Genomic DNA, 16,885 nt, shown 5'->3' on the forward strand with positions numbered 1-16,885 from the left:
ATTTTGTAGAACATCATTTAGTAGGGGCGCCCCGAGGTGACAGCTACTACATTATCTGTACTCAGACATATCACTGTGTTATCTGTGCTGCTACATAGGACTGCAGGTGACACCTACATTATCTGTACTCAGAGATATCACTGTGTTATCTGTGCTGTTACATAGGACTGCAGGTGACATCTACTACATGATCTATACTCAGAGATATCACTCTGTTATCTGTGCTGTTACATAGGACTGCAGGTGAAATCTACTACATTATCTGTACTCAGAGATGCCACTGTGTTATGTGGTGTTACATAGGACTGCAGGTGATATCAGGTGATTTCTCCAGGTTGCAGAAGTTCAAACTTCATCGTGCCCTGGTGTGCTGGTGTCTGTATACATGTGTGCTGGTGTCTGTATACATGTGTGCTGGTGTCTGTATACATGTGTGCTGGTGTCTGTATACATGTGTGCTGGTGTCTGTATACATGTGTGCTGGTGTCTGTATACATGTGTGCTGGTGTCTGTATACATGTGTGCTGGTGTCTGTATACATGTGTGCTGGTGTCTGTATACATGTGTGCTGGTGTCTGTGTGTGAGATCAATTCTAGAGAACTGGCTCATATACCCCATTTTCCCCAGTGGCTTATAACTGTGTAACAGAGGTTACATTTTAAAATTGTAGAACCTAAATGTGAACAAGGTGCAATTCATTGGTGAATATATACAAATCAAACAGCCCCCCAGACCCTCGAAATTTAATAACCCCAAACGGGGCATTGCCTAGTACTCAACAGCATTCTGAATACAGGGGAACCCTACCCCACTCTTGCATAAGTTTTAGTCTCCATCATAATGAGCCCCGCTGGGCTTGTAGACACGCTATAAATTGTACGTTGCAAGAGTGAATATAATGCACTGCATACAGAGCACAAGAGGCAGCTATACAAGTAAGTGTCTGTATGGTGACATTTAAATTGCACCTTGTTCACATTTAGTTTCTACAATTTTATAACTGTATAACAGAGGTTACATTTTAAGCCACTGGGAAAAATGGGATATATGAGCCAGTTCTCTAGATTTGATCTGAACCAAATTATACCTCCCAGCAAGGCGTGGGTCGAACACACAATTTTTTTTTTATTAATGTGGGGGCCCCAGACACTTTGGTTGTATGGGGCCCCGAAATTCCTGATGGCGGCCCTGCACACAAGTTTTTGTTTAGTTTACAATGTGATGTGAACAGAGCCATAAATGTACAGGATCACTAGTGGATTTACCCTATTTGCATTTTTCAGGTACTCCACTGACTCCCAAAATGTGATCAGTACTCTCTTATCGATCCTTTCCATGTACGTTCTGAAATGATCTCTGAATGATGGGTTAGCCAGAATGTCATCAAACTGGATAATCTGGAACAAACAAACAATGTTTTAGACACAATAGATTTACAGCAGATAAGAAATTCTGAAAATCTTCACAAATGTACAGGGTTAGCAAAATTAAACTTCTCCATCATTGAACAACAGGCAATTCTGATGATGCAATCTCCAATTATTAATTAAAAAGATGTAATTAAAATATTAGCCCATAGGTGGCACTGTAGCAGTAATGACATTTTATTTGTCTAAACTGAAGCTTTAACAGTGTACTGAGTGGTCAGCCTCTGTCTCTAATCTTTAGTTTTACTAGAGTACTAAAATTAAAGTCATTGCAAAGGTGGCCATTAGAGATGAACTAGAATTGCAAATGCTCGAGTCCAATCATTCTGCATTTGAACACAGGTGACTAAAGTTGGATGCGGCCCTAGGAACTCCTGGAAAACATATATTGGCCATATTTATAATATAAGGAACATGGTAATACCCAGTTGTCAAGTTATTAATACAGTTCCAGGAGGAATAACTGAGGACCACCACAAAGCAGTGCTAATAAAATATACTCTAAAACCATCAAGAGAGGCTACAGGTCAGTGTGGAAAATACCTAAACTAAATGAAGCTACCTTGACTCCTAGATCCCAGGCTTTATACACAAATGACAGGCCAGCATCTTGCCAGCTGATCTCTCATGCAAATGCCAATCCAGTATGGTACACACCTGAAAAGTGCAATGCTAGGGGAGTTATCCAGACAATAGAGGGGCAGATGGAAAAGAATAACACTAATCGGCGGGATCAGAGTAAATACTATATTTGTTTCTAGTATATGACATGTATGTAATTTCTAGCCACAAAATAGTAAAATGTTTTTCCTAGATTGCTTGAAAGTCTTTAGTTTGAATGCATTGGCATCAATCATCTTTTGGGACAGAGCTACCTACTAGCATCAATCACCCCTTGTGGCAGACCTACCTACTGGCATCAATCATCCCTTGTGGCAGACCTACCTACTGGCATCCAACATCCCTTAGGACAGAGCTGCGTACTGGCATCAATCATCTTTTGGGACAGAGCTACCTACTAGCATCAATCACCCCTTGTGGCAGACCTACCTACTGGCATCAATCATCCCTTGTGGCAGACCTACCTACTGGCATCCAACATCCCTTAGGACAGAGCTGCGTACTGGCATCAATCATCCCTTAGGACAGAGCTGCGTACTGGCATCAATCATCCCTTGGGGCAGAGCTACCTACTGGCATCAGTCATCCCTTGGGACAGACCTACCTACTGGCATCAATCATCCCTTGGGACAGAGCTGCCTACTGGCATCAATCATCCCTTGTGGCAGAGCTGCCTACGGCATCAATCATCCCTTGTGGCAGACCTACCTACTGGCATCAATCATGCCTTGTCGCAAAGCTACCTACTGGCATCAATCATCCCTTGGGACTCTGTGCTCAAAAGGAGTTCTCCAGAAGAAAAAAAAAACGTTTTTAAGTCAACTGGTACAGGGTACAGATTTATAAATGACTTCCAGTATTTATCAGCTGCTATATGCCCTGCAGGAAGTGATGTATTCTTACCTGTCTGGCACAGTGCTCTCTGCTGCCCCCTCTGCCCCTGTCAGGAGCTTTCCAGAACAGGAGAGGTTTGCCATGGGGATTTGCTACTGCTCTGGACAGTTTTCAATGTTTTTAAGCCCAGCCGTGAACACAGGCAGAAGTATCAATATTTATTTTCATTATGGTCCATTGCCAACCAGATTTACACTGAAATATTTCAGCTTCCATGACACTTTTCAGGTTTCTGCAGAATTCTTAACACTTTAATGAGCTCCCGTTGCAGTATCAGCCATTTCTCAGGCTAAACATAAGTAGTGCTGTGCTTTTCATGAGAATGAATAAGAGGTCACCTGCGCACATGTTCTCATCCCATCTGTCTTCTATACCTGGCTCACACATTATGTTCCTCTCTTCAAGGCCATTTCCTTAAAAGGTCAAACTTTTACTGAGCTGTAACTCTTCCTAACATATAATTCTCAACTTTTGATAATTGGGCACCAATATGGTTTCATGTACAATCTGCCAAATGTGCCCAATTACTCAAATCAATGGGCCTGCACCAACCATTTATAAAAACTGGATATCTATTACAGCAAATGATTAATCTTTATTAAATAGATCATATAAAACACATAAAACAGCAATTCCTTAAAGTGTTCTGATCTTTCCCACTACTAACCTCTCACTGTGCCCTCTTATGGTGCGTTTACACAGACAGATTTATATGAATGGATTTGAAAGGCGAATTCTCAGTCTTTCCTTTATGACCTTTGCTCTGTTTATAGTCTTTTCCTGGTTTTGGCTTCAATAATTTGTTAGATAAATCTCTCTGTGTTTAAACACGCCCTTAATCTTGTGTTCATATATATGTGTACAGTGGTACCTTGGTTTAAGAGTAACTTGGTTTAATAACATTTTGGTTTAAGAGCTCACAGTTTTTCAAAATTGTGACTTGGTTTAAGAGCATTGCTTTGGTTTAAGAGCTCCCTGTACTGGGTGGGAGAGCGAGTGGGGGAGGGGAATGGTCTGCATAGCGTGGTCTACAGCCCTGTACTCTGACCCAGGAAGTCTCCCTCACCTTCCAAATCATAGCAGATCCACTTCAGGCTGGGGCTCACATCAGGGGACAGGACTGTGGAGGTAATCTCTTCATAGCTGTAACCCCTCTCTCCCTGGACAGAGAGTGCTGCATGCAAGTGCCCACATCTGTACTGCTCATTCCTTAATGCTCTCTGCAGTCTCTGTCAGTCTTTTTGTTTCCCATCCTCTCCATTACTGTACAGTAACTTATAATATCACAGATTCTGCTGTTTCTGAATGTTTGTTTCATTTGTTTTACTTGTTATTCAGAATAATAAATCATTATTTTTGGGGTGTGCAACCAATTGTCTGCATTTCTATGATTTCTTATGGGAAAATTTGCTTTGGTTTAAGACTGGATTTGGATTACAAGCGCAGTCGCGGAACGAATTATGCTCGTAATCCAAGGCACCACTGTATTACACACACACACACACACACACACACACACACACACAAACCTATATATACTTCCCCCTGAACCTTATTTAAGCCTTTAACATATATAAAGGTTTTGATCATGCCCCCCATAACCCTGGATTTATAGTCTATGTGCCGTAGTGATTTAGGGTGGGTGTGCATTTGGGTACATGAAATTTTGTGCCTGCATTTTTTGCGTTTTTGCAGTTTTGCTAACTCTTGCTTTACTGGACATCCTGTTTTTTTATTGTCGGACCTCCACGGTGGACCAAAGTGGCATATCAGGGACATAGGTAACCAGCCCTGATTGATAGATCTTTTCTAGAGATGAGCGAACCGGGTTCGGGTTCGAGTCGATCCGAATCCGAATGATTGGCATTTGATTAGCGGGGGCTGCTGAACTTTGATAAAGCTCTAAGGTTGTCTGGAATACATGGATACAGCCAATTACTATATCTATGTTTTCCACATAGCCTTAGGGCTTTATCCAAGTTCAGCAGCCACCGCTAATCAAATGCCGAAAGTTCGGGTTCGGATGGACCAGAGCATGCTCGAGGTTCGTTCATCTCTAATCTTTTCCTATACTTAAACTTTGAGAGATCTATCAATTAAGGTCGGTGATGGGGTGAGGTTGCCAGGTAATGCCCCAATAACTGGTGGTTCAGGCAGCAATGAAGGCAATGACAGGTTCTCTTTATGTTCTGCTGTAAATACTAGTGATTGTATATATTTCCAGCCTGCTGCTGTCATTGAAGATGAATGAGGATGCATCAGTAAGTCTAGTAAATGTGATACTATTTTCATGTAGTTATAAGCTGTAATGTTTATTGCTGACCATCCTGCTCATAACATTTACTGCTCTCTGGTGAATGTAATCCCTATCTTTTTATTTTAGGGAAAATTACTTTTTGCAGCCACACATTGTGCCCTTTCGTGCTAGACAGAAACCATGACTCCAGCATCTAATAGATTTGCTCTCCAGGGCACACAGTGTGCAGCCTCTTACGTCCTAGCATCTAATAAACAGCTCTACTTGGCTGCAATAATACTGGAATTACATTAAATGCCATGCACAGTGATTAAACCATGTGCTTTGTCGCCAGATGTTCAAGGGTGGCGGGCACTAAACATTCGTTTTTGGATCTGTCACATTTATTTATACTGCTGCTACTACTACTTGTTTGGTTTGTGTATGAAAAAATAAACAAATAAATAGAGAAATTAAGTAACAGATTATGACTTCTTTTTAACTACTGAGCTGGTTACATAGTTGGCTTTCCTTTAGCTAGACAAAGAGCATTCAGGAGAATAGAGATTCCTTGTTCCTTTCTAGGAATGGAGAGGCATTTGAACAGGTGTGCTGCAGCTCTAGTTACTGTTGAAGATAGCCATGTGCTGTGCTATTTGACAGTCCCATGGAGTTGCAGTGTACTTGAGCAAACACATGGTGGGACAAAGGACCCCTAGTGATGGATATGGGTCAGATGCAGAGGACAGGCGAAAGATATTGTTCTTTCGGCTATCAAATATTTAAGGTGTAATAGGTCTGCTGAAGATAACCAAGTACACAGCTCAGCAATATCCAGATGACAGGCCATAAATGTCTGAGGAATGCACATCCAACATCTGGGACCATAGCTTTAAAGGAGAAGTCCAGCGAAAAGTTTTATTAAACTATGGTATTGCCCCCCAAATGTTATACAAATCACCATTATACACTTATTACGGAAAATGCTTATAAAGTGCTTTTTTTCACTGCACTTACTACTGCATCAAGTCTTCACTTCCTGGATAACATGGTGATGTCACGACCTGACTCCCAGAGCTGTGCGGGCTGTGGCTGCTGGAGAGGATGATGGCAGGGGGACACTGAGGGACACTGAGCATCCCTCTGCCATCATCCTCCCCAGCAGCCACAGCCCGCACAGCTCTGGGAGTCAGGTCGTGACATCACCAGGTTATCCAGGAAGTGAAGCCTTGATGCAGTAGTAAGTGCAGGGAAAAAAGGACTTTATAAGCATTTCCCGTAATAAGTGTATATTGCTTATTTGTATAACTTTTGGGGGGGCAATACAATACTTTAATAAAAATTTTCACCAGACTTCTCCTCTAAACCAAAATCAGGGCCCCTTGGCCTCCTCCAGTCTGCTTGAGGTAGTTGGGGAAGGTTGGGAAGTAAAATAAAAGCTAAACGTGCTGTTTTACACATTTGGTGACCTCTAGGCTGGAGGTGACTGGGGGGACCATTTGTTTTCATATAGCTGCAGGTCCCAGAGGTGCAGTCATCAGAAATTTAATATGTATCAATTATGCTTAAAAAGAACTGGAACCTCTTTAATCCCTACTATACTGTAGTATGCCTTGGTGTCTGTGAGTACCTTCTGACTTTGGGGGCAATCCGAATCATCTGAAGTTCCATCTTCCTGCTGGTCATATGCTGGACCCCCAAGGAGCCTGATCCTTTTCTCGCACTGCTTTTTGGCAACAGTCAGCTGATTGATGTACCTTTTCATATTACGCGCCCTTAGCAGATCGGCTTTCATGGCTGCTGTCTCTTTGCCTTTTGAATCTGTTGATGAATCATATAAAAGTTCAAGATACTGGCAAGAAAAATACAAATACATTCTCAATATAAACTGGCTAGCTGACATATCCTGAACCCAAGAGAGCAAGGTAGGCATCTGCCCCATGGATTATAGGGAGCAAAAAAACTTGCCTCTCCTCCTTTCCTCAGAAAGCAGTGAATGAAAAGCTCCAAAATGTCAAACTGCGTAAAGATTGACTGCAATGGAGTACACCAACAGAATCCATCAGAGTTAGAATCCATTAGATCTATTAGAATTAGATCATAGTTGTTATAACTCCATTATGAGTTAAAAAAATGACTCAATGTAAACAGCGCATTTCCACACAAAGCAGACTACACAGCACATTGTGGAGGGCAATGGCCAAGGCTATTAAATACAAAAGCAGCACACTTTACTTTGCCTTCCCTTAGACTTCAGGTAGCAGAATACATGGTGTACATTAGAGGGGTACCCCTGATTAAAAAAAAAGTTATACAGGTTTTTATTATTATTATCACTATTTAAAAATCTCAAGTCTTCCAGTACTTATCAGCTGTTGTATGTCCTGCAGAAAGTGGTGTATTCTTTCCACTCTGACGCAGTGCTCTTTACTTCCACCTCTGTCCATAACAGGAATTGTTCATCAAATCCCCTTTAACAGTAAAACGTCTTCAATCACAGAACATGTAATACATTGTCTGGCTAAAGGTCATATTACACAAATTGATAATCTGCCAAATTAGGCCAATTCAGCAGATCATCACTCAATGTAATAAAGATGACTCTCTCATCGGCTGATCGTGTCTGCACGGCGCTACGTGTAATAGCGATGCCTGGCCAACAGCTGACGGTTGTGTAAAAAAAAAAAAAAATTCATATAAAACTGACCATGCGCCTTGCTACCTTACTGTCTTCTGCCTGCGGCTGCCGATGAAGATGCAGAGCTGACCTATGAAATGACAGACCGCTCAGCCAATCACAGCCAGGCAGAAGACAGGAAGGTCCCAGGAGCGTAGGCAGGTATGCATGAACTTTATTTACTTTACTAGGCAGGGGCTGCACGGACATCCCGAACAATTATATTATATTATATTATAATATATATATATATATATATATATATAATAGTATATATATATACAGCCCTTGCTGCACAATGGCTGAGCCATGTAATAAGCTAAGTAAACAAGTGCCGATCTAGGCCCTCAGTCTATATAGGGCCCTAAATCTTGATGAAGTGAACATGTGCATTCAACGTTTTTAATACATACATAGATCTACTCAAGTGCTCTATATAGAAAGACCTAATGTTCCTCCCAATATACAGCAGATCCTCTCAGCAAAAGGCTCACCTCATCAATCGTTTGCATACCAACTATTCCTAAACGTTGTTTTAAAGTAATCTGCTGCATTTCTGGAACTAACAATACTCCTTAGTTTTAACGTCAAAAAGTTATGTTTGCAAGAGAAGGAATACAGAAGAGAACAGATAGGGTGGACACGAAGAGAGCCATGGGGTACAAGCAGAATAGTGTTCATAAAACAGTAACAAGTCCAGATAGGGCTTTCAAAAGAGGTAAGAAAGCAGGGGGACACAAAAATATATATGTATGTGGTCCAGAGCAAGAAGGGAAGATCACTTTAAGAAGGCCACTGTAATGGGTTCTAGAGGAAGATAATCAGTCAAACACCTTTCTGAAAGACAGATGGAAGTGATGGAGTGGAAGGAGTGTGACTACTATATTCTACCCAAGGAAGCCATACCCGCTCGCTGTATTGCTCAACAGAGCTGTAGAACAACAGCCTCACTAACTATGCATAACAGGTGTCTCTTTACTTCAAATATGTCTGGCCCCATTTTACATTCTCCAAGCATTAGGATCAGTTTGCTTAACCCCCCCCCAAACCATAAAAGAGACATGGGTTCATAAATGTACCTTTCCTTCAAATGTCCATGCTGGTGGTGCTGCTGAAAGACGTTGCTGAACATAACCAGTGTCCTTTCCCCTCTTATTGGCTATACCACCATGCTACTGCAGGGGCACAGGTCCTTTCCTGACAAGCACTGGAGGCTATTTTTTTTTGGCTTCGCTGTGTTGAACAGATGATAACCAGACAGACATAAATATGAGGAGAGTGAAAGAGTATGGGCGTCCACCAGAACTCAACCTAGTAGGTGGACATGTACATTACTATAGTCTGAACGCCAGGTGGCATCATATTGTTGGAAATGTCCTAACTTTTCACTGGATTTTTTTTTACCAGCATGTAAATGGTCAAAACAATACATTTCCTATGGCCTATACAATGAGATGGATATTTAATGGTGGGACCACCCCTACAAGTCACATGGGTCTGGTAAGTGTGGGAAAATGAAAGCACACAATAGGATTAGAAGATTAAAAGGCAAAACTTCTGCACCTGACATTTCAGAAATTAACATGGTGAAGAAGGTGAAATAGTTTTATTGCAGAGCTAATAAAAGAGGCAAAATCCATGCAGAATGTGTGCGATACGCTACAGAAGGAAGCTGTATGACACACAACCATTCACTGCAGTCAAGGTATGGGGTGGCATAACCAGATTTATTTAGGCAGGTTATTCTGAAATGCTATCCTGTTTCCGGGTACACAGTACAGATATTCTCAGTAATGTGCTGAAAATACGGATTATTGCTGTCACTGTGAAAATAAATGTAGCTGGATCATGCATGACCTCCGCTCATCCTCCACTTTTAGCTATTAGGAGTCATTGGTACGTGACATGAACGCTGACTCCCCGCTGGGCAGCCTTGTACCCATGTGAGCTCAGACACTGCGTGATATACATTCGATTCATCAAAGTCTACTTTCTACTTTGAGAATGCCTTAATCAATTAGATTCTTCTGGAAAAATGTGTGTGTATAGCTATACACCAGTAGCCTCCATACCACAAACCTAGTACATGTTACTTTACATTCTCAGGGAGCGCAGTTTAGTTCACATGTAGTAACAGCAATATTACTGTACACTAAATGAAGAATGGGAATCCACATCTGAAAAAGTTAATTTTCAAATGTTTTGGTTTGTTTGTTTTTATATTCATAAAACAGAACAGATATTAAAAAGGGGTACTCCAGCGAAAATCTTTTTCTTTTAAATAAACTTGTTTTAAAAAGTTATATAGATTTGTAATTTACTTCTATTTAAAAAAAACAACAACCCTCAAATCTTCCCATACTTATCAGATGCTTTATGTCCTGCAGGAAGCAGTGGATTCTTTCCAGTCTGACAGTGCTCTCTGCTGAAACCTCTGAGACAGAAACTGTCCAGAGCAGGAGAGATTTTCTATGAGAATTTGCTACTGCTCTGGACAGTTACTGTCTCGGACAGAGATGTCAGCAGAGAGCACTGTGTCAGACTGAAAAGAAAATTTCCTGCAGGACATACAGGAGCTGATAAGTACAGGAAGACTTGAGATTTTTTAAATAGAAGTAAATTACAAAACTATATAACTTTCTGAAACCAGTGGATTACCACACACCCTGACGGGTGTTTCAGTATTCACCTTTGTTAAAGGGGTAGTGCGGCGTTTAAAAATTATTCACTAAATAACACACATTACAAAGTTATACAGTTATGTGTGTTATGTAAGTGAACGGCCTCCTTCCCCGTGTCCCCCCCATCCGGAAGTGTGGTGCAGTATACTCACCAGATTACTGTCGAACCCGGCCGCCATCTTGGGTTAAACGACCTCATCTTAGGGAGGCTGGCCAGACGGCTCCAGCGGTCCTTCATGCCGGTCCTCTCTGCCGCATCATCAGCTACCCAACACTTAAAAGGTAGCCATATACATTCATTAACTGTCGTCCGAACAGTTATATCTCCTGTCTTACCCTATAGACACTTTGGACATAGCTTATCTCTGAGAAAAAAGGGGTTGGGCAATGATTTCCCATCAAAGCTGACCTTTAAATCTCCACTATCATCATCTGTCGGTGGACTATCGGGAGAGCTCCAAACACTTTACACTGACTGCCAAACCCTCCATAAAAGATGGGAACAGTCAACAAGAGTAAGGTATATATGGGGACCCTTAAGGCCCTAATACACCAACAGATGTCTGACAAATTTTTCAGCCAGGAACAGACTATAAACAGAGATCAGATCATAAAGGAAAGACTGAGATTTCTTGGTTGAAAAAAAAAATATGTCAGATAATCTGTTGGTGTAATGGGACCCTTCGAAAGTCAGTCAACTGTAAAACAAACTTGCTTAAAGTGATTTTCCACCTTTATATAAATAATCCTTCACTGTATGAATGAAGAGTTCTATTTTTTCCCATCACTTACGCTTAGTTTCCTCACCATGTTCAAGCGATTATGGTTCCGTCAGTGTACAGGGACTCTCTTGTTTACATTCAGAGTCTGCAAAATGGTCCTGTACATATGCAGCTCTGCTCTCTGCTGAGACCTAGATACAACTGTATCCCGTCTAGGCAATGCCATCTAAGCTAAACCACCTGGAATCCTGACAAAACACAGCAGAACACCATAGACATGCGTCCTGCTGCTAATGCATTTAGGTCACAGAGCAAAAATAGGTATGGATTAGTGCTTAGGGAGTGATCACATCACGTTTCTCACCTACGTTTAGCTTTCATGGCAGGAAAGCTGTTAGGCATCTATCACGGCCTCCATTTAACATATAGCGAGCATTTCTTGTGTATATTGTGTATTTTATGTAACTTTGAAAAAATTTTGATTTGTAACAAAAATACGTGAAAGGCATTGACCAGTCAGGGGACTGGGTGTTCTTTATTTCATTTTCTCCAATTAATGATTGCAAATGAGCGCTTTTGCGAACAACCTGAAATCATTCACTATAATACACAGAACAATAGTCATTAGGTGTAATCGCATTTGTGATCGTAATTGCAATTGTTCCTATACTCTAGTATACAAGCGATCGTAATAACGAACGAATGATGTGTACATTCACCAAAAGATTTGAGAACGACTAACAATGATTTATTGTCAGCTCAAAAAATGCAATCCACAACACAAAAGTAAATTTTCATAAGTCGTTTGATTGTTGCCTGGATACACATGGAAAAATTATTGCTTAAATTCAAACAATATAACAATTTGTCTGTGTAATAGGGCCCTTAGACAGAGCCGAGAGAAGTTTAGCTCACTGCAGGAGACTGGTTCCATAGGCTTACAATGTAGCCAACTAGTCTCCAGCAAAAACATAGGAAGTTCAGCAAGCCAGGCATTTAAAGGGAACCAATCAGCCCAATCGGGCTGATTTGGTTTTCTGCAGCACTGCAAAAAGCTCCTGTGCAGCTCACAGCATGTATTGGCCGCAGCTGCAACCTTATACCAAGAAAATGAAGTTTAATTCCGTTCCGTTACTGGAACCTCTCCCTGTCAATCATCCCCGCCGAGCGCACTGACAGGCAGAGTGTGGTGACTAGACACGGGCGGGTAGCCGTCCAGATGACTACCTGCAACAGACGGGGGGATGAAACTTCATTTTCTTCGGGTATAAAGCTGCTGCAGCTGTGGCCGGTATGTGCCGAAAGCGGAACAGCAGCTTTATTCAGTGAAGCAGAGAACCAAATCAGCCCAATTGGGCTGACTGGTTCCCTTTAAGCACACCGTTTTACACTTATTTAAATAATGAGAGCTGCTTCTCTCTATAGGCTGCCCCCCCCATCATGCCCCTATGTCCTAACACAGCATATGGATAGGGAACGTTTCAGTGAGGAAGTCCCTGAAAGTCATGTGTTCCCTTATGCAGGGTGAATAACTACAAATGACAAATGGTTTAGTGCAATATGTACATAGAGACATAGCCACAGATTGGCCAGCCCTGCAGCCAAATGTCTCTGATGCTGCTCTCGAGCGCTTCCCGCTATGTACATCTCGGTTATTGCGCTCACTAACATACTCCACTCTATTGATTATCCTCTTTGTAAGTCATCAGGAAAACTTGCTCTCGGCAGCGATCTTCAAATGACTTGTTCTTGGTATTTAATGAGTAACCTCTCAATGTCTATTTCACTAACCGTTTCCTATGGCAATTCATTAGAAAGTGACATCTGTTTGCCACTGTTGTGATGTGCCATTTGGAGTCTGATAATGGACAGATGAACACAGTTTATTACTGGGAATAAATTTACATGCTCTGTACAGACCTGGCAAGGAGCGCACATTAACTCTAACCATACACAGGCACAAATGTCACAGTTCATTACAGAACATTATCTAACAGAGGAAAAAAATCTATCTGGTAACAAGATGGGTTTCAGTATTCAGGGTATATATATCTCCTTTTTAGCTCTTTTTACTATCCCAATATGCACCCTTTCCTGCCACTGGACTTGTTAACCCAATCCCAAGCTTTTCCCTTATTTTGGTATACCCTAATCTGTTGAGAAAAATAATCCTACATATGAGAAAAGCTTCCAAAGTCTGATCCTGAACTGCCAAACCTATCATTTGCGAAAAAGTAAATAATGTAACTTATATTAAAGTGTTATCATTCATCAATGTTACACTGAAATTTCAAAAGTTTTGATTGGTTGGGGTCTCAGTGCAGACACCCACACCAGTCTCTAGATATAGCAAGATAAAGCACTCAGTAATACGCTTCATTTCTCTGCTTGCCACTCAATTAGACTCATTGTAGGGGATGAGCTCCATTATAAGGGAAGATTTTGCCAAAAATCCCAGACAAAATAGTGTAGTATGCAGACCTATTCTGTATGGTAAAATGCTGGACAGTATGAAGCAAAACCCAATGCATACCATTAAAATCAAAGAGGTCCATCTGTAGTCTGGCATATAAAAGAAGCATACCAATGTAGCTGGAGTTAACCCAGAAAAGAAAAGATCTAACTATAAAAGACTATATTGGGGTTATAAAATTGATGGCTATCCTGATGGGGGTACAAATCTGGGCACCCTGCAGGTGCAGCCTCTCCGGTGTTTATTGCTGCTAATCCTTGCATGGCAGCACTATTTATGGTGACGTTGTAAGGTATTGCAGCATTGCGCCGTTTACTTAAATAGGGCAATTCCTTTCACTGCTAAGGGTGTGGTGATGCAAGGATGGGTAGCAATAAACATTTAAGAGACTGCAGCGCACACAAGTATCCTAGCCACTTGAAACAGCTGATTGGCAAGCTGGATACCCGCGAATCTAATATTGATGGCCTCTCCTAAGGATATGCCATCGGTTGTATAAGAGTACCTTCACATTTCACGCTGCAAGTTCCGCTGTGTTTTCCGGTACTGTCACTTTCTATGGGTTTACATATCCACAGCAGAGTTTTCATTCCGCTGCGAGACCCTTCCCCCAGTAACCCAGAGCTGCCCAGCTAATATGTTACCTTGCCGCACTCCTGCTTACTTAGGCTCCCTGGTGTCCCACTCAACCAATCAGTGGCTGCGGTTGCAGCGCACTGAAGCTGAATAACCCATTTGATCTAAACAAAAATGGCACAGTTTTGAAAAACTTTTGACATGTCAAAAGTTTTGATCGGTCCAGGTCTGAGTGTTCAGACCAGTACCTACTGCGAAAACAAGCTGGGAGAAGACCACACTAAGCACCATCCTCTCCCAACTCTGTGTCACATGATCAGACAGGCTTCGTCTGGTAGTCTATTTAAGTCTATGTAGCCCCACTGATATCACGTTGAACATTTAAAACGGCCGTTCTTTTCATAAAAAGTACCGTGTGAACATAATCTAAAACAATACAGTGGTCATAAGTGATCACTAAGGATGTGCAGTAGAAAAATGCCGGAATCTGGTTGGCTACTATAGACAAGTTTTTTATGTTTGTTTCTTTTTTTTTTTTTACATAGGAGGCCATATTCTCTGCAGTTACATAATGAACACCTTTCCATCCGTATGTTGTTTGCTCTTAAACCCAGAAAATCATAACTACACATGAAGCATGTGAAACAGGAAATCAATTATGCAGATGAATGTTATTGCCAGCAATGAATAGTTATTACCAGATTTTATAGAAGCTACATACACGTATCAGTGTAATATAATATGTGAATAATGAGTCAGATCCTGGAGCTCTGAAGTCTCTGGTGTACATCTAGTAGGACTGTAGAATGGTAATGTATCAAGTATTGATGTGCTTAAAAGGGTAGTCCAGGGTAGGTAAAGATAAGGGGTGGACAAGAATACCAATACTTGACCCAACGAGGAACGCTTGCTATATTTTTAACTGAATCGAAATTCACACAGAATTTGATTAACATGTTTAGCATATGCACCGTCAAAGATCCAAGTGATTGGGACAGCAGAATACGAAGACATGATGCAGCGAGGCCAAAATTATCTCTGAGGAGGGCGACCACTGATCGCCGAAACATGTTAGATGTTTGACCTGCATGAACTACGGCAACTACTACAGTGACGTCACTGCTACTCCGTGGAAAACCTTTGGATTACTCACCGCATGCCGAGAGTTGGTAGTAGTGGAGCCACCGGCCGGGGCCCGCTCCCAACCCGACACCTCAACACCTACAACTACTGAAAAGATACAGAAGAATCGAGGATACTATACCACATCACAAAACTACCAGGTATTCAGCAGTGTAGCTATATATCACTAAGGATACTTAAACTGCTTGAACAAACCATTGTCACCATTTACTTGCGTACTTTACACAAGATATTTTATACACAGTTCCAAAGAATCACCAGCACTACAGCTCCCAATCTGGAGGTTCTATAAAGGACCTTTGTCCCTCCCGTATCGGTGTAGGTGGTGCTCAGCCAAACAGTGGTACAACTTGATCCATACAAAGGAAGAGAATGTCTCAGCGGCACTTCACCATAAAATTTCACCTTTATTAGATCCAACACATGCTTCACAGGACACTGAGAGGACGCTCCCTCCCCACCGACGTTTCACGCCTGTCTGGCGCTTTCTCACGGCATGGATGTGTTGGATCTAATAAAGGTGAAATTTTATGGTGAAGTGCCGCTGAGACATTCTCTTCCTTTGTATGGAACAAGATATTTTATGTTAACATTTTTATAGGACAGTTATCTCTCAGGAAACTTCTTTTCCATCATTTAAGCACGCACTGTAGCGCTTTAAGTGTACACACATATTTCTGGCGTATTTTAACTATTAGGAGGGACCACGGAATCCCTTGCTACACTTTAGCAGTATAACAGTGGGCTTTTTTCTAAGTACAGTGCCGTGTTTATGTTTTTTTTAGAAATTACTTTTTTAAAACAACATTTTATCTATTCATTATATAAGTTACTGTACAGTATAGCAATCAGCATGTGGAGTATAATGTATAGTAATTGTAGATACAGGATGGAGCTGCAGATCCCCATAATGCAGTAGCGTAGTACAACAGGCTACAATAGAGAAGCAGGGCTGCTGTCAGAGGTCTGTGTGGTCACATGACAGCAATGGGGAAGGGGGGGTGTGTTAAGCATGGACCAATCAGGAATTGAGAATCACAGAGCTGTGCAGGAGGACAGAGACAGAAACTTTATATACAGCAGTTTGAATGGCTGAGTGTAAGTTCAGGCACATTTTAGCATCAGTGTGTATAGTTGAGTGTAAGAGCAGGCAAATTATACCAGGAATGGAGAGGATGGGAAACACAAGGGCTGACAGAGACTGCAGGGAGCATGAAGGAATGAGCAGGGCAGATGTGGACATACATGCAAGCCCCAGCCTAGGGTGGATCTGCTATGATATGGAAGGTGAGGGAGACTTCCTGGGTCAGAGTACAGTGCTGTAGACCACCCTGAGCAGGCCATGCCCCTCGCCCACTCCCCCTCCCACCCAGTACAGGGAGCTCTTAAACCGAAGCAATGCTCTTAAAGCGACTCTGTACCCACAATCTGTCC

General features: G+C 41.7%; 1 protein-coding gene across 3 annotated transcripts in view; it reads right to left on the bottom strand.

Moving 5' to 3' along the window:
• The window catches only part of SNX25 (sorting nexin 25), a 117,279-nt gene that overhangs the window by 25,576 nt on the left and 74,818 nt on the right, over nucleotides 1-16,885 (bottom strand). For all 3 annotated transcript variants that reach the window (XM_069977729.1, XM_069977732.1, XM_069977730.1), the window contains 2 exons: nucleotides 6,810-7,000; nucleotides 1,267-1,398 (listed from right to left, as the gene is read on the bottom strand). In XM_069977729.1, coding sequence (XP_069833830.1) covers nucleotides 1,267-1,398; nucleotides 6,810-7,000 — 323 coding nt within the window. The remainder of the gene's footprint in view (nucleotides 1-1,266; nucleotides 1,399-6,809; nucleotides 7,001-16,885) is intronic.

Source organism: Dendropsophus ebraccatus, chromosome 7 (assembly GCF_027789765.1).
Source record: "Dendropsophus ebraccatus isolate aDenEbr1 chromosome 7, aDenEbr1.pat, whole genome shotgun sequence".
Taxonomy (NCBI): domain Eukaryota; kingdom Metazoa; phylum Chordata; class Amphibia; order Anura; family Hylidae; genus Dendropsophus; species Dendropsophus ebraccatus.